General features: G+C 37.2%; 1 protein-coding gene across 1 annotated transcript in view; it reads right to left on the bottom strand.

Moving 5' to 3' along the window:
- Positions 1–26,520, bottom strand: part of NRXN1 (neurexin 1) — a 1,110,288-nt gene that overhangs the window by 671,209 nt on the left and 412,559 nt on the right. Inside the window, exons 5-6 of the mRNA XM_047782102.1 lie at positions 21,165–21,466; positions 17,873–18,034 (exon numbers count right to left, since the gene is read on the bottom strand). Of these exons, the coding sequence (XP_047638058.1) occupies positions 17,873–18,034; positions 21,165–21,466 (464 nt within the window). The remainder of the gene's footprint in view (positions 1–17,872; positions 18,035–21,164; positions 21,467–26,520) is intronic.

Here is a 26,520-nt window from a genome sequence, read left to right as displayed (position 1 = left end):
CCTGGCCTCGCTCAGTGGGTTAAGGATCTGGCGTTGCCGTGAGCTGTGGTGTAGGTCACAGATGTGGCTTGGATCTGGCAATGTTGTAGCTCTGGCGTAGGCTGGCGGCTACAGATCCAATTAGACCCCTAGCCTGGGAACCACCACATGCTGTAGGTTCAGCCGTAGAAAAGACAAAAAAAGACAAAAAACAAAAACAAACAAGCAGAAATAAGATTTTGGAGGAATAAGAGAAGTGTGACTTTTCTTCAACAGCTCTTAAACTTTCTGTTATATGATGGCAGATAAGAAACGCAAGGTTAATTTGAGAGGTGGTTATAGAATCATGGGGTCATTAAAGTTCTAGTTAGAATAAGAAAAGAGAAACATGACATGAAAGATACCGGCATTTGAAAACCTGACAATGGGAAAATGCCTTCTCATATTCTAAGTTTATCTGTAAATGAAAATTAGAGGAAAGATGTGCTTCTACCAACATGGTTACTGAGTGGATCAAATATACCCAACTTATTAGAAACACCTTTGCAAATAGCAACAACAATAACAATAACACCATCACCACCACAACAACAGTTTGGGGAAAAGTCACTTAATCTAGCTGTGCCTTAGTTTCCTCACTTGTGTAATTAGGCTTTGTTTCCCCTAACCACTATGATATACACTGCTATAATTTCTTCTGATGCTAACATTTGATGTTTCTTTACCTAAGAAAGAAAATATAGGTAGATTAAATCAGAGTGCTGCAAGGATCCAAAACACTTAGGCATTTGAGAATTAAACTCTTGGATCTGTTCTTCAAATTGTGCGATAATAAGTTTGATGGTCTTGCTAGACACATGGGTTTTGGGATGCTACTAGAACAACAGAAACTCTGATGAATGGGGTCTGACATAGGATGTCAAAGGCTTGAGCTAATTCAAGTGATTACAGGATTAACTTTCAGAAATCATGACCTTGACTTCTGCAATGCAATTCTAAGAAAAACAGTTGTTTAAGAAGTTCCAAAATGGTCAGCTTGGAAAGTGATTAAGAGTAGGAAGAATGGAGAGAAGAATCTGAGATTTGAAATTAAGCCACATATTTTCTTTAAAAAAATTCACGATAATTTTTACACCTGTTTTAAGCAGACTTTCATAAGTTTATATAGTGTTGACCTGAAGGATTTAAAAACCACTTCAATTTAGTTAGAGTCTGCCAAGCCTGCACATTATAGATTAGAGTATATTTAAATACCATGAAAATGTACTGCTGCATAAGATAGGCTTAGCTCCTTTGCTCTGAGGCAATTTTATCTCATTGGTTAGTTGGACACAAACCAGGGGTTATCAAACAGAACTATGACATCTTTGACACCTGCGCTGCTCACTGGTTCCATGAAGTTAGGGAAGGAATCAATACTAACATGGAAGCTGGTAGAAGGGAATGTATTGTAAAGAGTCTGGACTGGGAATCATAAGGCCTATTTCTCTACCCAGCTCTATTAATGGGTAACAATAAGGCCAAAACATGCCTCTTCAGTTCTCCCTTCATTTTGAATTGGACTAAATGATACCATTTTTCCTTTTTCTTTAAAATTGTATGGCCGTATGGAAAAGGCTTGGAATCTGGCCACAGTTTAATGGATTCCACCGTTTTCATCCAGTTTGGGAAATTCATCAACTAAGTGGCACAGAAAATACAGACAACACATGTTCTATATTGAACATGGGATCTTGGGACCAAAACCAAAAAAACATAACATTCCAGGTTTATGGATAGGAGAGAGAGAGTAAACAGCTTTCCTTGCCTCTTCTTCAGACCAGGTTTTGGCATTCTGGAAAATTTCACTGAAGCCTAGATTAAATCAGGTCTCCTATTTTTTCTTTCAAGCTCCACAGCCGTCCCTTGTTTTTATGTTTATCTTTCAAAATCTCACCATTCAAAATTTTCTTCTTCAAAGCATCATGCACCTTCTTATAATTGCTCTTATTTAATTTTTTTTTCTTTTTTAGGACCACTCCCATGGCATATGGAGGCTCCCAGGCTAGGGGTCTAATCAGAGCTGTAGCTGCTGGTCTATGCCAAAGCCACAGCAATGCCAGCTCCAAGCCGCATCTGCGACCTATACCACAGTTCACGGCAACGCCAGATCCTTAACCCACTGAGCAAGGCCAGGGATCGAACTCGCAACCTCATGGTTCCTAGTCGGATTCATTAACCACTGCGCCATGACGGGGACTCCTTATTTTTAAATTTTTTATACATTATTTTTCCCACTAGGAAAGAGGATTATCAAAAAGCTTCCTTCCTCCGCTCCTAACCAAATTGTTGGAGGTTCAGATACACTTCCTATTCTTCACAGAATGAAAGGGAATATGGGTTCTGGTGAAGAAGGAAGCAGACAACAATAACCCAGAAGCAGAATAAAGCATTTTTTGAATCTCATCCATCTCTTCTACTGGTACTTTCACCTCCTCCCACACTTACACACTGCTCAGCATGTGTGATCATAGTACCAGCTGCAGAGATGGTTCCTCCCTCTGACTTCTCTTCTTTAATGGAGTTCAGCCCTAGAGCCAGGAGGGATAGACCACTATGAGAATCTTTCCTTCACAGAGCAGAAGACATAGTGGGCTTCTGATATCTCCCTGGTCCATGTTAAAAATTTCCAGTCTAAAACTTTCCTCATATCCAGTCCCTGAGTAATATAATTCTTAAAATCTACTATCTGGCAGAGACCTCTCATCTGTTCATATATACCACTCTCCCTCCTAGAATCAAACTGCTATTTAAAAATAAACTCCAAGGCAATGACACACAGAGCCCATCCTTCCCCCTTTGCTAGAATACAAGGAGGTATATAGCAGTGGAAGCATGTCCAGTGTTTTGAATTTTTTAAAACACTGGGTGTTTTGATCAAATGCCCTGTGACTGGAGTGTGGGACTAGCTACAGGTTTAAAGAAATGAACCCTGTTTGATTGAAAACCATAAGACTTAATGAGAATGCTGGGCTCCCAGGATCAAAGCTGGTAGTTGCCTCACGAAGGCTTCCAGGGCCTGGGCAGAGAAAAACTCTTAAATGTGTGCTGCTTTTTGATAATCTGATTCTGGAGGCTTTGTCCAACTTTCCTTAAGGGTGAGGTGAGGAAGAAAGAAAGAAAATAAATAAGCTAAACAGGCAGATAGAAATCTCTTTCAACCCACATTTTGTCTTAGATTTTAGGAGTATTTTGTTTGTTGTTTTGTCTTGGCTTTGATCAGGGAATGTGGTGGTGGAAAAAAAAAAAACCTTATCTTCTCTTATCTTTTGAGGATAATGAAGGTCCTTCAGAGTGAAATGTTAGAACCTTTTTGACTAGAGGACTCTTGAGAATAGGACTTTCAGATAGCTTTATGTGAAAAATGCTTATCTGTCTTTGCAACCCCGCTGCTACAGGAAAGGTTTTACTTCAGAACATAAACCTTATTGTAGGAATGGACTTTAAAGTATACAAAGCTTAATCCTCTCACTTGACAGATGAAAAACCCAGTGCTCAGAGAGGTTAAGTAAAATGCACTGGGCAACACTTCACATAGGCTGGCCAACTTTCAGAGTTGCACAGTCCAAAACATCAAAAACGGCATTCCGGGAAGCTGGTTTTCTTGCTTTCTTCATGCTGCCCACTGCCCTTAGTCCCCACTCCTTTGAGCTCCAATCTGAGGAAAAATATCTGCTTTGATTGCTTTGTTTTGGTAGAAATATATAGATTTATTTTGTGTTGGTATTTGTGATTCTTCTTCTCCAAAACTCATCAAGTCACCTGAATTCTACCTTTGAGGTCCCTCCAGGCTGTTTGTTATTCCCCATTCTTCCCTTGCCATAGATCAACCTTTATCATCTCTCCCTTGATCTGTTTCAGTTTCTTCTTTTATAAACTAGAGGCTTAGGGTCTTTCCAACCTTCATTCATATTAAACCCTGACTCCAGCACAGACCTTTCAAGAAGTAACCATGGCACTTTATAACAAACAGCAGTTTTTGCTAAAGATCTTGCATCATTAGCACCTGTATTAGTCCAGGGAGTTCCCCTTGTGGATCACAGGGTTAAGTACCTGACTGGTATACATGAGGACGCAGGTTTGATCTCTGGCCTCACTCAGTGGGTTAAGGATCCAGCGTTGCTGTGAGTTGAGGTGTAGGTCACAGATGCAGCACAGATCTGGCATTGCTGTGGCTGTAATGTAGGCCAGCAGCTGCAGCTCTGATTCATCCCCTAGCCTGGTAACTTCCATATGCCTTAGGGGCAGTCCTTAAAAAAATAAAAAAAATAAGTAAGTCCACTGCGAAATCAGAGACTATAGGAACAGGGATCTGCAGTTTTATAAACTCTCAAATGATTCTCCTACACAAATCTTTCAACCATTGGGGCAGTCATATCCTGTCATCATTTTATCCCTTTTCAACATTATTTCCTCCATTTTTTATCCAGCATCATTGTTCACCTCCCTTCCATGCATCCTTTCCCTAGTCACACTGATTACCCCAGACATCGGGCTTTTACAAGCATGCCCTTTCTCCATCTTTTCCTCTGTCTCAATTCTGTATCTCACATCCTGTTCACTTGGAGATATACTACTTTTCTCTCAATACTAAGCTCAAATATTATCTCCTTGGGAAAAATATTTTTTTCTTGACATTTCTTGACCATCTTCCATACACTGTATTGCCTTAGAAAATAGCACAAACCCTTGTTGTAGGTTTCATCTGAACCACAGAACACAGAAAATTAGTCAAGTAACTATTTTCTCAGATCTCTCAATGATGATACATAACAAGCCCTATTACATACAATAGATGTCTTAGGACAGTAAGGCTTGATATTCTTAAGAATCCTGAGGGGATCAAGCACTGGTACAATTATAGTATCAACAGTGTTATGGTAGAGATAAGCCCAAGGCTAGGTAGAAAAGCAGAATGAGGTGACCTAATTACCTATGTGTGTGTTTCCTCTGTATCATGTCTTATTCATTTTGATCCTCACTTGGTATTTCACACAGGTTCATTTCAGGGAGGTCATTTAATACACTTTTGTTGTTGTTATTGAATCGAAAACAATGGAATTCATTTTTATGGTTATGTGTTTTCAGAGTCCAGCCAAGGTAATGCCAGTTGTCCATATTTGTAAATCAATCCAACATGTACTCACTGCTAGGGACATAGCTGGCACCCAGAGAGGACCAGGTGAATAAATGCATACATTTGTAAGGATTGTTACTCAAGAGTAATAAATACTAAAGTACTTAACGAAAAAGTAATATAAATGTAAAAGTCTTTCTATTTCTTAAACTACATTTCTGGGTATCCCACTTAGAATTTAATTGCTTCCTGTGTTATGTGTATTTCCAAGACAGAAAGAAAGAGTTGCATCAAAAGTGCAAGGAAATTTGTATGAAGTGAAAAAGGACTGCATTTCCCTGGGTGAGGATGAAGGTCAGTGGTGGTAACACCGGTGTTATTCTAATCAAATAAAGCTGAAGAAATTCGACTTGAATATATTTTCAAGAACAAATAGCCTCTAATTTAAAAATTGAATTTAGGGGAAGATAGTGGAGAAAGCTATAAAATTCTGGTGACCCAAGGAAATTTTAAGGGGGTCTGTGATAACTTCCTTTTCCTACTGCAAAGTCTGTACCCACCTCACTTCAGACAAAGTTATCTTTTTATAAGCATCACATAAGCACACACTTCACACTCTTCCTGGGCTTAATGTTTTTCCCATTTGTGTCAGCTAAAAGCATCTCTGTGTTCATTTAATCACCAAGAACATTTTAGGATGAGTGTGCTTCAGCTTAGAGAGGAGCCATACTTCTTAGCTACCTCTAGGGGGCTCTTATTAAAATTCATGTTGCAGAAGCAGCATTTCCCTAAATGGTTCCTTAATGCCTCAAATCCCCAACTGTCTAATTTATATCCAAGGAAGAGTTTCCTTCCTTTAGGGCATAACCCATTACATTACAAAGTTGTTAAAATGTAAATAAATACAGAGAAATCTGTTTAAGTTAGCAAACTGCAGTAAGGTAAAATAATCCTGAATAAACCGTGGCCTGAAAAAATGTAGAATATATATGGAAAATTCAGCATAAGAATATTGCCATGCAAAAATAATAATTAACCCAAGTAAACCTGAATAAGGAGATTTTCAGCACTTTTGCAAGGGAACAAATTTTGCTATGAAAGCATTACGCAAAATCAAATAAATGTTAGGAGACCTGGTTTAAAATTGTTATTAAAACACACAGGCATTTTATTTTAATGGTCATGGACTTAGTTCCAACTATTTCAGAAGAAAAAGGTTATTGCTTGGACAGTAAGTACAACTCATCCCATATCTGCCTCTAAATTTAGACTGTTGGAAGACTGGCTCTGCATGTGTCCTGATAGTTTATCTACTCTCAGTGAAATCGGATGTGAAGATCCTGATATCTGTCTCTGGAAAAAACCCAGCCCATGCAGAGGCCTGGAGAGAACTAAGACTAGGAGAGTTTTCCCAGGGTCTTGTCACTTTGAGATGCTGAGACTCTGGCTATAAACCTCAGAGTCACTACTGAGTTAGTTACTAAGTTGCACATTTTCTTCTTCTCTCTCTCTCTCTCTCTCTTTTTTTTTTTTTTAATGGCCACACCTGACACATATGGAAGTTCCCAGGCTAGGAATGGAATCAGAGCTGCAGCTGCTGGCCCATGCCACAGCAACAGCAGTAGCAACTGCGGGATCCCAGCTGCATCTGCAGCCTACACCACACAGCTCATGGCAATGCCAGATCCTTAACCCACTGAGAGAAGCCAGGGATCAAACCCACATCCTTGTGGATACTAGTTGGGTTCAGTAACCCTCTGAGTCACAACAAGAACCCCAATTATCTTCTATTTGAATATATCTAAAAAAAGGGTCTGAGTTGCACTGGAGGTGCATTCTAGCCTAAGTTCATTGGTCCTGTTTAATGCCAATAGTAACATGATTGTCCATCTTATAGTCAATGATATCAATAAAATATTGTGGAGGTGCTCCAGCTCAGTAATTCTCCAACTTTAATTTGCATATGAAATTACCTGGGGATCTTATTAAAGTGTAGATACTGATTTAGTAGATCTGGGGAGGAGCATGAGGTTTTTCATCTAACAAGCTCCCAGGTGATAGTGATGCTGCTGGTTCACAAGCCATGCCTTGAATAGTAAATCCCTAAATGGGCAAAGGATTGTTGCTGGGCTTTATTTCCTTTTAAGCTACCTAAAAACTACAGCTTTTAGTCACATGCTATTGTTTAGAAGTTGTTCTATATAAATTCTATGTAATTCTATATAAATGTATTGATTAATCCATGAAAAATCAAATAATTATTAAATAATAGCTAAAAGTAACTTTAATGAAGGATTGATTTCAATTGGTAGCAATTGTACCTTTTAGTTTGGAGACCTTAGAGAAAAAAATGTTAACAGATAAGGTCAATTCACTCTTTCAAACAAACGTTTAAGTCTCAAATATGAGACTCTGCTTTGTCTTCAGCTGGTGAATACAGACAGGGAACACAGTGGCTGTGTTTGAAAAATAATGTTTTGTGACATCTGATGATGATGATAAAACCCTTAAAAAGTAAGAAAGTACTTGCATTAAAAAATTAAAAATGACTATTAAGTGACTATTTCCAAGTATTAACAAGATACCAATACTTTTCTAAAAATTCTGAGTTTCTCAGTCATCTTTACTAATTTTTGATACATTGGAAGGTGGCTGTTAATTCAGAAGAACAAAAGAGGAAAGCACACTGGCTGGAGTCAGTGAACAGAGGTCTTCTTCTGGATTCTTTTACATGTGAGTGATATGGCCTTGATGGTTTTATAAATGATTTGTGACCTCCAAGTCAATTCAATTCCCCTCCAAAGCTGTTAGGATAGTTAAATGAACCAATTTTTAAATCAAGATGATATGTGCAAAATCTTATAAACTCATCTACAATCAGGACAGCCCTCATATTTTGCAGAGTCCAGCGCAAAATGGAAATGAGGGGCTCCTTGTTCAAAAGTTATGAAGTTCAAGATGGTGACAGGACGATATCAAATCAAGAGCAGAGTCTTTCTACATGTGGGGGGCCCTATTGGACCACATAGGTCACACATCCATGATATATATACGTAAAGGTCATACCCCTGTCTGCAATATAACTGTAGTTAACACTCACCACTTATTGAAATATTACAGTATAGCAGCATTATGCTGAGTGCTTCAATTATACAGTTTCACTTAATCCTTTAGAGGGAAGAAAAATGAAGTGCAAAAACATGACATTACTTTCCTCAGGTCACACAACTACCAAATATAGGAAGCCAGGATTTGAACCCAGGTCTGTCTAACTCCAAAGCAATTCATCTTAAATAATTCAAGGGAATACCAATTTATAATTGGCTACTGTCATCCCTATTTGATTCAAATTTAGAAACTAAGATTCAGAAAAATATGTATGTTTGAGGGATAATTCATTTATTATGACCCTGATTACATGACCTATGTCAACCCAATTTTTATTTCCTGGTTCTTCACACAGGCCCTAGTATATAAACTGAACACTCAGAATCACCAATTTCTCTGTGTGCTGAATATTTACTCAACAAAAATAAAAATCTCATTTTCCTATTATTTAAAATCACGTTTCTGAATGCTAAAATAATTATTTTCATTTTAAAGTAATTAATCTGTTTTAAATGTGTTTCAATAGTGATGATTCTCCTGAAAAAAAAAAAAAAAAAAAGACCAATTACCATGCACAGGAATAATTTTCTTCCAAACACAACACCTGATCTGAAGAACTAAGACAAGAGTATATCATCTCATAATAGAAATTAAGATGAAAACCAAAGTATTCACTTTATTTTGGATGGATATAAGATTTTTTAAATATGGCTCAAACTTGGTAAAGTACAAGCTTGCATTTATAAGGAGATTTTTACCTTCTCTTTGCAATATGTTTTCTAATCCTTTATATCATTTTATCTTCCCTATTTTTTTCTAATTCACAGAGCAGAAATAATTTTTTGTGCTTCAGTCCAATATAATATCATGCCCATTACAGAGCTGAGCAAAGAGAGACAGAGAGGATAACTTAGATTACTTTGTCATCTTCTCTTTGAAAGTATTACAGATTGCCTCTAGCAGAATTAATCACAGCTTCTACTGAAATTTTAGAGCAATTTTCCACACCTCACTTAGGAAATCTGTATTATTATTTTCTGTTTATTTGTCAGGCTCTCTTTCCAGATTCCTAAGTGTGTTGCTTTATTTTTCTATGTGTCCCCAGTATCTAGTATAGCGTCTAGCACATAGTAGGCATTGATTAAGGTTGACTCATTGAACGAACACATGCATAAATGAAGAGAACAATGTAAACAAGATACCTTAGTGGGTGCTGAAATTAAGAGGAAATGTTTAGTCTTAAACATTATTCATTACTGCTTTCTGCTGGGCTAGAAAATGTCATATTCTATAAAATGCATCAATTCCTCAGAATTAAAATGTCATTGAACCCCCCACCAAAACATGTTATGCCAGCTTGATATTGGAAAGCACTACAATGCATTAGGCCGACTGCTGATACAGTTCCAGGCTATGGGGCATCTGCCAAAAATGATGGGAAATAAAAATCTGTGGGTCCGCTAGAAGGAAGACAACTACATTCAAAAAAGCTGAATTCCAGACAAGGACTTACCAGATGCTTTGTAGACTAAAGAGCTGAGTTCCACTTCCTCAGGGACCTGAGCAGATGGGACTCCCTGAACCCAATCTCCAAGAGGAGTGTCCATGGCAAAATGCCTGGTTTCTGCCCCAATTGCTTATTTCTCTTATCCCCAAGGCTACAAGGCACAGACGCAAACTCACTCTTAGCAATCTGTGAAACCAGTACTTTATAGAAATACAGAAAGACTTCCAAGTGTTATTTTGTGTGTGTGTGTGCATCCTTGTTCATACAGTTGGCTACAGAGTACAGAAATTTATGACAAGCCTTATTTTATTTTCACCCTTGGAGGAGGAGGCATATTCAGACTTAGGATTAGAGAAGAGGTCCATGGAGATGATATCTCAGGACCACTTAGAACAGTGGGAGAGAAATTCCCCCTGGAAGCTCATATATAACTGGGTATCCAATAAATATTTCCTCCTCTTTCTCTTCCCAGTTAGATATCCCCTTTTTCCAACATTCTAGAAGTCTAGACTGTATTTCTGTGTTATCTTTCTCAAGATTCATATAAAGCGCCTTTCATTTAATTACACTTTAATAAAAACATTGAGAAAAAGGAAAGAGAAGTGAGATTTCATTATGAGTAAGGGAAATAACATAGAGTATTAGCTAAAGGTAAGGGGTCTGCGGTCAGGTTAGTTAAGGTTTGGATCTTAGCCCTGCTGCTTAGTACTGTTTTCCCCTAGGTCAGTCACCTAACTTCTCTTGTTTCCATGTCCTCCTTTGTCAAATAGGGATAGTACTAGTGTGCAACTTTTGCCATGAACAGTTACTTCTGAACATACAAAGCACTGGAAAATGATAGGGTACTCCTCTATGCAATTTAATAACAGAAGAGTACCAAAGCTAAAATGCCATTAAGTCCACACACACCAAAAAAAAAAAAAAATGTTAATTTTTCCTCCCATGACTCCCTCGTCATGTTTGAAATACAGAATATCAAATTATTTCATAAAGTTTCTTTAAGAGTGAATTGTATGTTTACTATGCTGTAGATGCCCCTAGGTCTAAGGCAGTAACTCACTGGAGGTTATAGATATTACCGGAGAAATAGAAACTGCTTAATATGTTATTATTACTATTCTGGCATATACCAACTCTCTTACCATTTTATAATACCTCTGACTTTTAGCATCCCTTTGTAAAATGTAATCCTAGCCACAATTAGGTACCACATAATTTATGTCACTGGGTTATGTTTGGAAGAGCTCATCAAGGCAATGTGCTCTTACTAGGAAAAGCACTCAACTTAGTGATGGAAAAGCAAGGTCAGGGTCCAAACTTACCACTCAGAAAACATGCATTCTGCTTTGACCTCAGACTCCTCATTTGCATAATTATGATATTATTATTATTATTACTATCCCCTCATATAGGTTCTTAAAAAGAGATCCTTAAAAAGGAAAGAGGGATTTCTGACTTAAAAGAAGCTATGGTCTGCTATCTTGAAAATGAAAAGCAGCAAGGGTAGTTGACTTCTGTTTGCATTTTTAGTGCTGACAATTTATTGCAGCAGAAGAGCTGAAACACATTTCAGTATTTCCAAGATGTGAAGGAAATCAGGCAGGGCTTATAATAAATCAGGTTAATGGCACATAAGAATTTGTCAAATTATTTGACATACCCACAAACTCCATCTTGCTTTCTCGTTAAAATTTTAAAAGCAGAGTGCCATCTTCTGTGTTTTAGATCAGGTGGAGAAAATTTATTTTCTTCCTAGACTGGAACTTTTGCCCAAAACACTGTAAGTCATTTTGCCTCCTCTCCAGGTAGACTAAACTACACTTTCTTATGAGCCAATAAACAAAGATCCTACCTCTAGGAAGACAGCTCAGACCAAATGCATGATTCCTTGTGTTATAAGAATTCCTTTGCATTATTTTTCAGTCTATTATTTTTGTGGCATTAGCAAAATCTATCTTAAAATGGTCAGTTCATTTGAGGACATTTTACCAAACATAATCAAGGTCGAATTTATTACCCTTAGTTATATAATAATATGGTGAGTAAACAGATATGGATCTGTATGGAAAATGGCTAGGAAGAAGTGAGATAGGAATGCAAAAAGCAATTCTCTTCCCAAAAGAATGAATGAAGCATATGAAAGGTTAACATAAATGCACTTAAAATGCTGCTGACTGATTAAACAGACTGTGACAATGTAATAAGAGAGGGAAGGCAGAAATTATCTTCAGGTATCAGGAAGCCTGACAAGGTAGAGTCTGGAGGAAATGAAAACCTGGTAGAAATGTGTTTAATCTTGACTTCGGACCCCCTATGAAGAGGTCCTTCCAACTACAGAAGTCCTCCCTCTTCCCAAGTTACATGATTTACAGACATCAGTGAGGATCTCCTTAACTCTTCAAAGTTCCCTCGAGGACAAATTTCTCTAACAGGTCACAAAAATTGGAAAAGTAACAAAGTGCAAATTCCACCTTGGATTTTTGTCCTTACATGTTAATGACAGGCACTCAACTGTCTGAGTAATGAGGGGAATAAGACAGAACAAAAGGACCTACATTTGATGAGCTGGTTCTACCATAGAAGGGGATAAATGGAGAAGCCTTCAAAATCTTCTAAAGTTCTCTGTTGTCCAAAGGAAGAAAGGTAGGAATCAAAAGATATTTGCACAAAGGAAATATTGTAGCTCCTTCCCAGTGCTGATACTGGTAAATTGTGAGAATTATATTGATACTACTGCAAATGGCAGAGGGGAACATGCTGTAAGAATCAACTATTTTTTTCCACAGTGGGTAAAAAATACTTGCATAAGAGATTTTCTGAACTTCATCCATCTCATAGCACCTTCCTTTTTAGTGCTAAAAGTTTTTCAGTGTAATTAAAGGCTGTGCTGATCTAATTAGGTTGATGAAATTTTCAGTAGGCATGTAATTTCCCCTAGCATTTCACTTATTTATGTATTTATTTTTCTAGAATCCTTTTTTAGGTTCATCCCAAGCAACTTTTAGTGATAGCATCCTCAATTTCCTCACACAGGCAGTGTCTCCACTCACACAACTGACTGCAAAACCTCCAGCAAGTACACATGGCTAAAAAAAAACTTGAATTAAATCATACTAGGTCATTTTATCAATATAATCCTTTTCTCCCTCTTCAGTTTTAGTTCCCTATTAACAAACTATGTTGAATAATCTTCACTCTGCAGGAAGGAAATAGGTGTCGTGAAGCATTTTAGAGGCACAAAGAGACTAAGAAATGTATAATAACGGAACTAGATTCTGAGGCAAGATTAATGAGGGAACATCATGACTCTTCCTTGTCAGTCAGTTGCTGCAGAAGCCCTCATGGTCCAAATATTGGGATAGAAGTACATATTAGTGAGTTTTTCCATCTATCTTTGAAAATTGAAAGAAAGAAAGAAAGAAAGACCTCTAATGAGCACTTTAGGAATCAACTGTGATATTTTTATACAGAAAGAGGGTTTCCAAGTAGTTTAAGGTGAATGGGCAGGGCTGTAGAATCCCAGCATCTCACTTAGATGCTATGATTTAATTTTCTGCAGTATCCTCTAATTCCCTCTCCTGTCACTCAAAAACTGCTTTCTGGCAAAGTTAAATTTAACCTTAAGTGATCAATAATTCTTAAGAAACATGTATTTCAGGTTTTATTCAATTGTATAAAAAATAGAATATAAATAAATGTTTCTACCCTAGCATGATTAGTACTGCTTTTGTAAAACTCATATTGAAAAACATATTTTTAAGGACCCATTATCTTCTAGGAATTTCATAGAAGTGGGGTGCATATAATGACAATTTATCCTATAACATTTTTTCACATTTATATCCTTGAAAGTCATTTTTAAGTGATCTCAAACATTTCCCCGAAAGTTTTTGATTTATTTATGATGAACGTATAAATATTTTTTAAATTACTTTAATTTTCTTAGTATAAATCCTTGGCCAAAGATATCTCTTGGTTTAAACAAAGTAATATATGAAGTTTAGGTTAGATTTTGCCAAATTACATTGGAATAATTTTATTTTATTTTAAAATCTTATAATCAACAAAAAGTAAATAAATAGATGTTAATGAAGTTTGGTTGCTCCACATGCCAACCAAGACTCATTTCACATAAGCTTTATCAAATGTCATATAGGAAAAGCCCTAACCATTAACTGCTTCTAATAAATATTACATTATGGGTTGTTTCATTATGTGGAGTGATTTTTTACTTTAATTGTTAAGGAATAAAGATGTGTATCGGTGAGAGTATAGGCCATCTCAATATTCGTATCTTGAGTGCTGCTGTTTACAAGAAACAGAGCCGGTCATTCAAATATTGTATTTTTCTGACAGTATCCTGGGTTGTAATTCTAACACTCCTCCATGGCTCTTGAATAACTAGAGTAACTAGAATAACTTCTTTAGGTCTGTGACCCATTTCCGAAATAAGGAGATTGGATTGGGAGAATGACTTCCAATCCCCCCAAAATTTCTCCTATGTTCCTTCTACATTTCTTCAGACACGGTGTTATTAGCATCCCCTCAGGACTGCTCATCCTAAGAGGGATCACATACTGGACCGAACATAGGAATAATGTTAAGAGCTATAAATGAAATCATAAGATCTTTAAATCATTTAAGATTTTTATATAATGTGGAGTTCCCATCGTGGCAAAGCAGAGACGAATCCAACTAGGAACCATGAGGTTGTGGGTTCGACACCTGGCCTCCCTCATCCAGTGTTGCCGTGAGCTGTGGTGTAGGTCACAGACGCGGCCCAGATCCTGTGTTGCTGTTGCTGTGTGTAGGCCAGCGGCTACAGCTCGGATTAGACCCCTAGCATGGGAACCTCCATATGCTGCAGGTGTAGCCATCAAAAGAAAAAAAAAGAAAAGAAAAAATATATATAATGTGCTTTGGGGCAGAAAGCCTGAGAAAGAGTTAAAGAAGGCTCACAGGGGTGTAAGACAGATGTGGTGAGAACTAACATGGCTATGTTCCTCTCTTTTCAGCAACTCTACAAAGCTCTTTCACCTATCTGAAATAAGGTGATTTAGCTCAAGATCTATGATACTTTGTCACAATTTCATTTCAGTAGTAGGAAGAGCAGGGCATTCTCAATACAGAGTAACTCAGACATGGATGGAAACTAGGAACCATCCAAAACCTCTCCAAGTAAAGCTTTTTTTTCCTAGGCTGATTGGGTCCATATCCTTCCAGTCTCTAGTGTATCAGGAGGAAATAAAGTGTAAGGGATTACACATCAAGAAAACACTGGCAAGACTTGTTCCAAACACACACTCCAGGTGGTGGAAGAAAGAGACGTAGGAAGTGTCTGATCAATAAGAGAAATGATCTCTTTCCAAAACCTTTGGAGACAATAGCATGAGTGGACCTCCTTGCTTGGACTTAGTAACTGATAATTCAACATCATATGTAAAGTCACCTGACTTGTTTTTACTATAGTGGTTTTTGTGGTTGAAAGGCCAGTTAAAGAGATAAGTATAAAAGAGATAAGCAACAAGGATATAGCACAGGGAATTACAGTCATTATCTTGTAATATTCCATAATGAAGTATATTCTGCAAAAATACTGAATAACTATGCTGTACTTGAAACTAATATAATAAGTCAACTATACTTCAACTAAAAAAGAGAGATGAGTTCTAAAGTGTAAAAACCACTCATTAGCACTTAAACATTAAAGATGTTAATCTGAAGTACAGACTGAAACTATAGTTTCAGATTAAGGCAATCCACTAAACATAAAAGGTTGTCTGGCCCAAACTAAACGTCAGAAGAGAGTCTCAGCTGAACTTGGGTGTTCAGTGCAGAAACTCTCACATTTTTCAGGATACCCAAAAGGGCTCTTTATCTAGACCACAGTTTCTACTCGAGATCCTTGGATTCCCTCTTTTTTTTCCAGGCAACAGCAAGACGAACTTTCTATAGATAAAGCAGGGCCTATGGTTGAACTGCAGTTTGGCCTGTTGATAGTGAAAGTGAAGAAATGGTATAGATGGCTAGGGGTGTGATTCTGCTCCCACCCCAATTTCTATCACCAGAAGGGGTTTTAGGCATTATATTGTGAAATCTAATTATGTATTTCACCATGCTTCTCCCCAAAGCGCACTCAATCCTCTGCCTAATCAAATCATAATTATCTTTCAAGGGACTCGCACTGTGACTCTTCTGTATATCTTTCTTCTCTACTAGATCTCTCACTCATTTCACTCTCTTTCCTACTCTAAAGGGTATAACTGTGCCACAGAATTTAATACCTCATTCCTCACAGTCTATTATGCACTCCTAAAAGTTGTTTCAGTTTGTAAGACACTTGAGGTTTACACGATCTTCTAACAAACATTTCTTTTTTTCTTTCTTTTTTTTTTTGAATTTTTTTTTGAATTTTTGCCTTTTCTTGCGCCGTTCCCACTGCATATGGATGGAGGTTCCCAGACTAGGGGTCTAATCAGAGCTGTAGCCACCGGCCTACGCCACAGCCACAGCAATGTGGGATCCGAGCCACATCTGCGACCTACACCACAGCTCATGGCAACGCCGGATCCCCAACTCACTGAGCAAGGCCAGGGACTGAACCCTCAACCTCATGGTTCCGAGTCGGATTCCTTAACCATTGTGCCACCACAGGAACTCCTAACAAACATTTCTGTTGGGACATTTCTGCTGTATATTATGGTAGTTAAAGATCATACCAGACTCTGAAATCAGACTTCCCTGATCAAGCTCTAAGCTTTAATACTGGTTAGCTGTGAGACCTTGCTCAAGAAACTTACTTGCTCCGAACCTCAGTTTCTTTGTCTGAAAAATGCAGATAATTACTGCCTATAATGTGGAGAGCCCTGTAAAACTCTTTGGAATCCACCAGGGACAAAATAAGAGCTCAGAAAATAGCTACTAGTACTATAATAATGATACTAATTATTATTATTTTATTATGCTCACAGAGCTTATTAACACAATCCTGGGTCATGCTACATATTTATAAAGAGTAAAAGTTATTCTTTGGGAAGAGATTAATCCCTCCCACCACAAAGCATGTCTAGATTCAGCCTTTCAGAACTGCATATCCTTGTATTTGTTAAAACTGTAGCTTTTTTGAATCCCTCCTAGGGCTCTCCTATATACATTCACATACTAGGCAATGCAACATCCAATATGTTCACAGAAATGGAAAACAGGTAAGGATAATTTGAGCGGTAATTGTTTTTCACTGATGCCTACCTGAGTCAAATTAATGTAATTAGAATATTTCTTTAAATATACCAAAGTAGATCACTGTTTACCAATAGCACCTATGGCTAAACATTAATAAATTCAAAGTTATTAAATTTTACATATCAGAACTCTACATCATTAAACTACAGCCATATAATGCAAGAGGAACTTCTGGTTCTAGCAACCAAAAGAAATTGACTTAGGCCTGAATGAAAACAAGGCAGCTCTTATGGGAAAATATTTATACAGGTTGAAATCCAAGGATATTCTTGATCCTTTTTTCTCTTCTCAAACCCCAAGTTCTAAACCTATCAAAAGTTATAATCAATAATGACAGCTGAGAATGAGGGCTGAAGTTCTTACTATCTTTTAGTCTGACAGTTTCACTCAGGTGAATATAAAGTAAGCTCATTAGATCACAAACGAAACATCCTTACTTCCTTCGGAACATATTTAAATATAGGAAAAAAAATATTTCATCATACAGGTTCATTTTGTTTTTGTTTCATCTGGTCTCTCATAGCCAATTTTTTTCTCCTTTTTTTTTTCCTGTAACGGTCAAATAAGTCACCACTGTATATATAACACTTTCATTTAAGTAGAAATGAGCAAGGCATTTGGCTTAACACTAGACTCAATATTCCTTTGTGTTTGACATTCTTTTATAGCCAATATACAACTGCCCATGTAAATCTTAATTGAGAATTACTTACAGACGATAGCAAAAAGAAACTTAATTCCTTAATAATGTTCTATGAGCTGCCACCATCCCCCCCGATCCTATAACAACAACAGTGGGATATTTAAGATTGTGCCCTTTGACTCCACAAACATCGAGTCTTCAGCAAAGGTGCTTTCAGTCTGGATCTGAAATGATGAGACCATGAATTAGGAATGATTCCAGTGATGGCAATATTTACCTCTTTGAGACAGCCCATAAAGTTGTTACTGACTGGTGACCCTGGAAGGTCTGCTGTGCTGGGACTGCCTCCAACATAGAAAAAGTCATCAGACCCCAGCATGGTATAATCTTCTTGCGTGTAGCCCGTTGTGGTAAGAATCCCATCCACTGATATTGTCACCTAGATAACAAAGCACAGGGAAAGGACACGCTATACTCAGACCTAGATACTGTAATCCTGGGATATGCCTGTTTTGTGTTTTGTTTTTATTTTTTTTCATTTTGCTTTTGGCTTTTTTTTCTGTTTTTTATTTATTTTTTTATTTTTAGACCTATGGTGGAACCCATTTTCATGTCTGTTTGAGGTTTATGCTTGGATTCTATTCAACTAGCCCTAAGAGAGCTAAACTAGTTAGAGAGTTAACTGATTATTGAACTAGTGTCAGCATCATCCCTACTGCAACTCAAAAGTTACTTAGCAGACACAAAAATGGTGTTAGTAAAATGCTTCCTAGGTTAGTTTGGCTGGTGTACATATTAGTAAAGTTTAGTCGTCTGTTATTCACTAATCACAACGTGCACCTTGTTAACAGAAAAGGCGCAAGCTCTTTCCAGCAACGTCACTGTTAGCACTATTGAGCAGCAGCTGCCCAGCATGCAAGTGCCTAAGTCCATGCCAGAGGGGAGGGGAAGCAAAACAACCCGTGGAAGCGGCACTCGCCGATGTGCACATGCAGGAGGGACAGTACAGTTCAGGAAAGAAAAGAAAGAAAACAGGGAGAACCAAAGGAAAACACAACTGCTCTGTGATGACGGAAAGATGAGTGGGTGTGGCATCTCCAGCATTCCCAAATCGAGTGTGCAGGCCATGCGTCATGAATGGTTTGAGGCTGGCTGAGCTTGCGGTCACTCGGGCCAGCCACCGTTTTATCTTATCCCGGGTTAACCACAGCTGGATGCAAAACGTTCGAAACGCTAACGATGCCCCCTACAGGTGAGTTGGAAAACAGAAGTTGACAGGAACAGGTAAAAAATAAGAAGGTCAACAACAGATGAAAAGAAGGAGGTCAAAGTAAGCAGAAGAGTACCAACCGCAGTTCCTCTTTTGTTAATGATGTCTACAGTTAAAAGAAAGAAAGAAAACACACGGCAAACCCAAAATAAGAAACAATTAGAATGATATCTACCGAACAATGTAGTTTGTTTACCATAGCGTGTCCAATGCCTGAGTGCTTTGTGGAGAAGGGGGGAGAAAGGAAATTAAAAACTGTGAACAGAATAACGATCGTTACTTAAAAAATATGATGGTCTCTACCATGTTAGTACATTTTTTGATTCAGGTAACGGTTAGTAGAATGAAACATTCCATGAATGACATGTTAGTTATTAAGCATGTTAGTAACATAGAAAAAGGGCAAAAAAATTTTACAAGAAAAAAGCAGACTAACAAATAGGCCTCCCACAGAGGTAATATTTTTCCTGCCAGTATTGTTCATAACTTGCTACAAGACAGAAACAGACATATGGCAATGTTCCTTTGTCTCCCTGAGTATATCTGACAGACATTTAAAACATCTAAAAGGGATTCAAAGGCCTAAAGCTCATCAGCTGACCACAGCCGCCTTCTGGCCCATAAGTGACCCCTCACCCACCCTGGCCCACCCCAGCCCCAGCAAATTCATAGGAATCAGTTGGCATTGCCCTACTACTCAATTTTACAGCATACAAGGACTCCTCCTCAACTCCAAAACTTCCTTCGGTCATATTGATGGACTTTAGGGTCACAGTTTACTGCAATGAAACAAAGCAAAGATCCTGACACATAGAATGAGTAGAATGGATTTGTTTTCAATCTGTCCTGCCACACATGCACCCCGGCTGGATCACTGTTGTCTCCTTTGAGCTACCAATTCACAGTTTGGTTTGTAACCTGAGCAAAGGCAAATCTAGAAAGTGGGCTCCTCAAGCCCCACCCTTCCTTCCCTGCTTCTCTCAAATGAGCCTTTGGTCTCTTGGTGAGAATCTGAGAGGAAACATAAAAAGGGGAAACCAAAGAGACACACTTGCAGGAAACCCATGGTCTAGAGCTACCCTTATGGTGGGCAACTATACCCAAGGCAGGTGTGAAGCATGCAGGGCCCCTCCCGTGACATTAAGGCCTCTGAAAGGTCTTGGAGGGTCTCGAGAAATCCTTCACTTTCACTGCTAGACTAAATCTGCACTCCTAAACTTCCTGTTTGCTTCTCTAGCTCAGACAGCTTAAGTCTTTCAGAAGCAGGAAAGAAAAGGTTAGACAGTTAACAGCTCAGAAAGAAAAGGCTGTTTTAGTAAAGGAAAACCAGAGACAATCCAGTCATTCTGCAACTGTTCAGAGAAACAACAAATATGTTAAGGATATTAGTGAGATCAGCATGTACTGCAGAAAAATTAGTCACTGTCAACACTTAATAAAATGATACATTGTAATATCATAAAATTTTAAAAAATAACAACTTGTCATGTTTAATACATAAGGCATTCTATTCACTTTCATCTGTGTATATATATATGTCTACTGTAATAATATGTCTTGGTTAAAAGTATACAGTATATGTGGACCCAGAGATTTACAGAAAAATGGATATTTTCCTAATATAGACACTCTTAAGAGTTTTTAAAAATACAATCAAATAGAAATGGGCACCTAGAAGATGAACTAACTTCTCCAGAGACACTTGGGATTTAACGTAAGTGTCTGTGCTAAAAATAAAAATATCTTCATACACAGAGTCTTTAGGAGATGTGGAAACCCCCAAAGTCATTTTCCCCCTTAGGGACTTTCCTTGTCCCCATTTCCGAGGCTGGGATGGGGAAGGAGTCAGGATTGATACAATCCCAAATCACAATCACACTGCTGTTGTTTTCTGTTTTTGTTTTTAACTACAAAAAAGGAACTGTGATTTAATGACCCCAATGTGCATGCTTCCAATGATCCACCATGAAAACTATAATTTAAAATCAAATAAACAAAAAAATCAAAAACGCAACAGAATCACACACATCACAGGAAGGGCATGTCATGGGGATTTCCTTGCAGCCCTCTGAGAAATTGTCATAGTTGCTGTGTTAAAATAGCCTTTGGGCCCCCAGAACTTTCTAGATATGCCCCTGCTCAAGTATGGCAGGAAGATTCGTCATCTCAGAAGAAGAAAAAGCTAATTTGTAAGTGACTCTGAGGAGCCCTATATCATGTTGTTGGGGTTTTCAAGTACCACACACACAGCTGTAGTGAGAAACAAAGCCAGTTACTCTCTTATCCACTGCGCTGTTACCTGACGCAGATTCCTGGTGACTTTCACATCATGCCAGGCATTATCATTAAACTTTCCATTCACGGGCTCCACTAGTGCTTCAAAGGCCCCTGATCCCAAATTAATGACCAGAGAGACAGCTCCATTTTTCAGGGCGAGATTGACATAATCAGCTGATTTCCCAGTGTGAAGCATCAGTCCATTCCTCTGAAGGGTTTTAAAGGACAGAGTTATTTCATCGCTGCTGCTTTGAATAGGGTTTTGAGACAAGTCGTAGCAGAAGTATTCAGATCCCTTGAAAGTGGCAATGTATTCTTCTTTTCCTAGAGGAAAACAGATACATACATGCGTAAGTCAAAAAGAAAAAATTAACTCTAATTAACATTCATGACAGGAGCCCTGTCAAAGGGAGTCAAATAGTGCTGTAGGTGGCAGTATATTTTTAATAAACCTCCTCAGCTATTGGCCCATCAACTGCAACAGCTAAAGCTGACATACTTGAAAATTCAATTAATTTTTAAGTATCACTGTAAGAGCTCTGATCAGAGAAAGCAGCTCTGTGATATCTCCAGGGCACGAATCAGGTAACATAAATGCATATTGGATGGTTCTACTCTGCTGGCAACAATGGATTCCAATGTGTTTGCAACATTCTCTCCAACCAACTGAGGCGTTATTTTAATTCTTAGTGAGACATTTATATTCAAAGATCTTCTCAGTGAAACGCCAAATATTTCCATCACTGAGAAACCATAACAAATTATCTGGTAAGGGGAAAACAAATAATAATAATACAATTTGGTCTGAGAGTAAACAGATATATAGAGCATGTGAATTTTTTCTTCCTAGGTGGAGGGGGCAGTGATAGAAAGCTAAATGGCATTAGCTGGATTGATGGTTTATTCCCTGATCTCAGCAAGCAGATGGTAGGGCTGGCTTTTATGAGACTGGTAAGAATTCCAGCACATCATCATGGGAACACTATGTAAATGAAATCTCAACATTTTCTGCATTTCTCAGTCTTTACCATATTTAGGAGTAACAACATGGATACCACAAAATGTTAGATCAAACAGAAATGTGGCTATTTGGAAAGAGCAGTCTTTTAACACTAATTAAGCGAGTTTAACCAAAGGAAGAGTGGAAGCCAAAAGCTCCCTTTCTAGGCAATGATGGCATTGTGCCAAGAAAAGTGAGACAATATTGTCCGGATTCAGGTTCTGATAAACTATAAACATAGAATTATAAGTGGCACAAGAGAATCTTAATCTGTTTCACTGGTAATACAGCGTCTTTACTATGACCACTTGAGGGTTCATGTACCATCAAGGGTCTCGTTCTGACCCTGAGGATTTTATCTCAAGACTATTTTCATTTAATAGTCAAATAACTCTTGTTCTCACATTAGAGCTGAAATCAAGGTCTTAGCTTAGCAGGGCCCAATAACTTGACTTCCTGGATACAGAAAGTACCATAAGCAACTACAGGTATGCAAGGCATGGCACTGAGTAAAATACTGAGCACCTAGGAAATTTCATGAGAGAGTGAATCCTTGAGGAATAGTCACTGCCTACTAGTAAACTACTAGTGAATACTAGTGGTCAAGCCAAACCCACATTTTGAGGCAGAGTCACAGCAAGAACAACCCAATCTATACTAAAGGATCCCTTCCATTCATTCGCTCAAAATACTGGCTGAGCACTTCACAGGTGTGAAGCTCTGTATTAGTCTTTAGAGGTTATGAAGTGACCATGGCTGACCTAAATCCATCTCTGAAAGTCTAGAGTTTAGGTGTTTGGTTCCCTGGTCAAATCAATATGGCAAGTGGCTTGATATTGGGAGCCAGCACAATTAATATTTCTTATATGCTTAGGAAAAAAGAGTAGGCTAAACTATGAATTTAAGTCCTAGCTTGGCCACTTGTTAACGTCACTGAGGGTAATCACGCATCTTTTAAAATCTCAGTTCCTAAAAACGGTTAGTGATACCAGTCTTTCAGGATATAAAGAGATAAAGCCTGTACAGGCATCTGGCAAAGTTGGTGGATACCAGAAATGGTAGATATCTTCCTCCTTGCCTGCCTACATAATAAATGTAATAAATGTTCTAAAACAAATAACATATGCCATCTTTATAGTGAAATCTACAATATTCTAAGATCAGAAACAGAACAAGATGCCCACTATCAATATACTGTGTTTGAGGTACTAACTAATGTAGGAAGACAAGAAAAATCCATGAGCATTATGAAGAGTGTAAGTGAAAAAAACAACATCATATAGGAAATATTATTATACAAATTGAAAGACCAAAATAATCTTCAAAAAACTATTAGGTTTAAGACACGTCAGAAAGATTGTAGGGTTCTATGTACTAGGGACAATCAATGTTTTAAACATAAACAGATCAATAGATTCAGTGAAATTCCAACAAAAACCTCAATGACTTTTTTAAAATGAATATGAAAAGCTTATTCTACAAGTTCTCTGGGGGAAAAACAAGGAGCCCAAAATATCCAAGATACATCAGAGAAAGAAGATTAATGAAATCTTCTGTGTAAAGATGAACATTTATTAGAAAATTATGGTAATAAAGATAATACATTAGGATAGGCAAAGAGAGAAAATAATCAATTAAAAATAATCTTAAGCATATATTAAAATGATTTATATTAAGTCAGGCATTGCAAATAAGTAGGCAAATTATAGATTGGTCAATGCTGGGAACAACAAGTTACCTATATGAATAATATGAAATTGGATCTTTACATCATTTTGCTTACAAAAATCAATTCTCCATGGACTAAAGATTTAATCTTGTGGGGTAAACCTGTAAAATTTGTGTAAGACAAGAAATTACAATACTGAAGTATGGAAGGATTTATTAAAGAGGCATAAAAAGCACTATTAAAATATCAAATAAATCAACCACATTAAAATTAAGGTCACCAAATTATCAATAATATCATGAAGAAAGTATCTAAAGATGGTAGAAAATATTTTTGTGCATATTAATCTACAAAAGATTGCAATACAGAATACACAAAGCACTCTGATAAATTAATTTAAAACAAACAATGAGTAAATGGGCAAGTGAAATGTATAGCAATTTCTTAGAAAAATAGGTGTGTATATATGTATATGTAAATGCGCTATATAAATAAGTAAAAAGATGCTCAATTTTATGGGTCTTCGGGGAAAGGCAAAAATCAAATTACATTCAGATACTATTTCATAGCCATAAAGCTGACAAAAAATGAAATGAAGAGACAGAAAAACTCAAGGCTTTGGAAAAGCTATAGAAAAACAGTAATTCTTATCCAATGCTGATGAGAGTGCTGACAAATTGAAAATTGACCAACTGCAATAAGCACTGTTTGGTTTTATGCTATCCCACAGGAATGTCATATACTATAAAGGCATCAGTCTTTAGAAAATAGTCACCATAATCAATAAAAATAACATTCCCAATCTCCTTCAATTCATTTCTCTCTGCTCACTGTTTTGACCATTTGATGATAGGAAGTCAAGTGAATTCTGGTTCATATCCACATATATGATACATGATATACAGTGAGATCCACTTATCTGAGGATGATTTTTGCAAAATTTTTATCTCCAGTGAATACTCAGAATAGATCTCTGAGCCAAAAGAAGTTTTAGAGATCCTTCTCTAGCCCAAATATTTAATATACATTATTAAGAAAGTGATGCCTGTGGAATTTAAATGATTGTAAGATTTAAAAAGTGGGCCAGTCACAGAAGCAGGACTAGAACTCAGCCTCTGATTATGCTTAAATATTAAAAACAGAGTTTGGGGGCTTGAAGAGGTTTGGTCTAGTTAAAAGGCCATAGCATTTAATACAAGGGATCACATATCATTCCAAGTATGCATAATTCAAAATAAATTTTGATAAAGGATTTGTTTGCTAGATTACATGGCAGAGCCAAATGGAAAAACAGTAAACAGAGTTTGCAGTTCACTAAAAGGAAAGCTTTGAAGTTATGTAAGTGTTAATGATATTTTGCACCATCATATTCCTATTACTTAAAAACAAAAATACATCACTCCTTTTTTATTACTATAAAACTGAGATAATTTAAATTTTCATTAAATGCAACCACAACGTTTTGGGAAAATTCACTTTGTAGAATATATCAATACCACAAAATGCTGCAAAAAAAGACATAAATCTAAGCAGAGAAAATACTTTTGCTATGTTCTTTTAAAGAAAGACTATGCATACTATATGAGAATATATAAATCATTCTATTTTCTACAAGATGACTGTAATTCCTCCAATTCTTTGTCTGTTACCATACAGTCTTAGTGGTTATGTTTTGTGCTATATCATATGCAAATACCAAGCAGTACAGTAAGAATTGTTTGTTTTCCTGTTGAACACTTAAATAATGGGTTTATGTCCATTAAAAAAATATGTCCCAAAGATAGGCATTTCTAATATGTTCTAAAACAATAAACATCAAAAAGAAATTAGATCCACAGTAGTATATATATCAACAAATACTTATACCTAGGATACATAAAGAACTTATTCAAATCAATTAGAAAAAAAAAAAGAAAACTAGACAAACCAACAGGAAGAATAGAAAAAATAACTTGAACAGATACTTTTATCCATGATAAAAGGATATCCATGTGAAAAGACATTCAACTTTATTAGTATTCAGAGAAATGCAAATTAAACCACAACAAAATACGAGTTCATTCCACTGCAATGAATAAAACAAAAAAGACAAAATGTACCAAGTGTTAGTGAGGATGTGGAGCAACTGGAACTCACATACTGCTGGTAAGAACTGCTTTTCTGGCAATATCTTTTAGACATCCGCCTACCCTATGACACAGTAATCCCCCTTGTAAGTATATCTTCAACAAAATGGACACAAAGATCATCAGAAGAACACACCAGAATGTTGATAGCAGCACTCTACCTAGTAACCTCAAACTGAACAGTAGTAAATGCCAATCAATAATGGAATGGATCTATAAATTGGGGTATAGTTACACAATGGAATATTAAATATCACTAAGAATATATAATCTACGACTACATGCAAAAACATGGTTAAAACTCACAATAATAACACTGAGTTTGAAAAATGCCAGACAGGAGTTTCTGCTGTGGCACAGTGGGTTAAGAAGCCAACTGCTGTGGCTCCACTTGCTGTAGAGGTGCGGTTTCAATCCCTGGCCTGGCACAGCGGGTTAAAGATCTGGCATTGCCACTGCTGTGGTCACTGCTGCAGTTCAGATTCAGTCCCCAGCCTGAGAACTTTCATATGCCATAAATGTGGGCTTTAAAAAAAATGCCAGTCACAAAAGGGAACATATTTATGATTCCATTTATATAATT

This window comes from Phacochoerus africanus, chromosome 5 (assembly GCF_016906955.1).
Source record: "Phacochoerus africanus isolate WHEZ1 chromosome 5, ROS_Pafr_v1, whole genome shotgun sequence".
NCBI classification, from domain to species: domain Eukaryota; kingdom Metazoa; phylum Chordata; class Mammalia; order Artiodactyla; family Suidae; genus Phacochoerus; species Phacochoerus africanus.
This window is presented reverse-complemented; position numbering and strand designations above follow the sequence as displayed.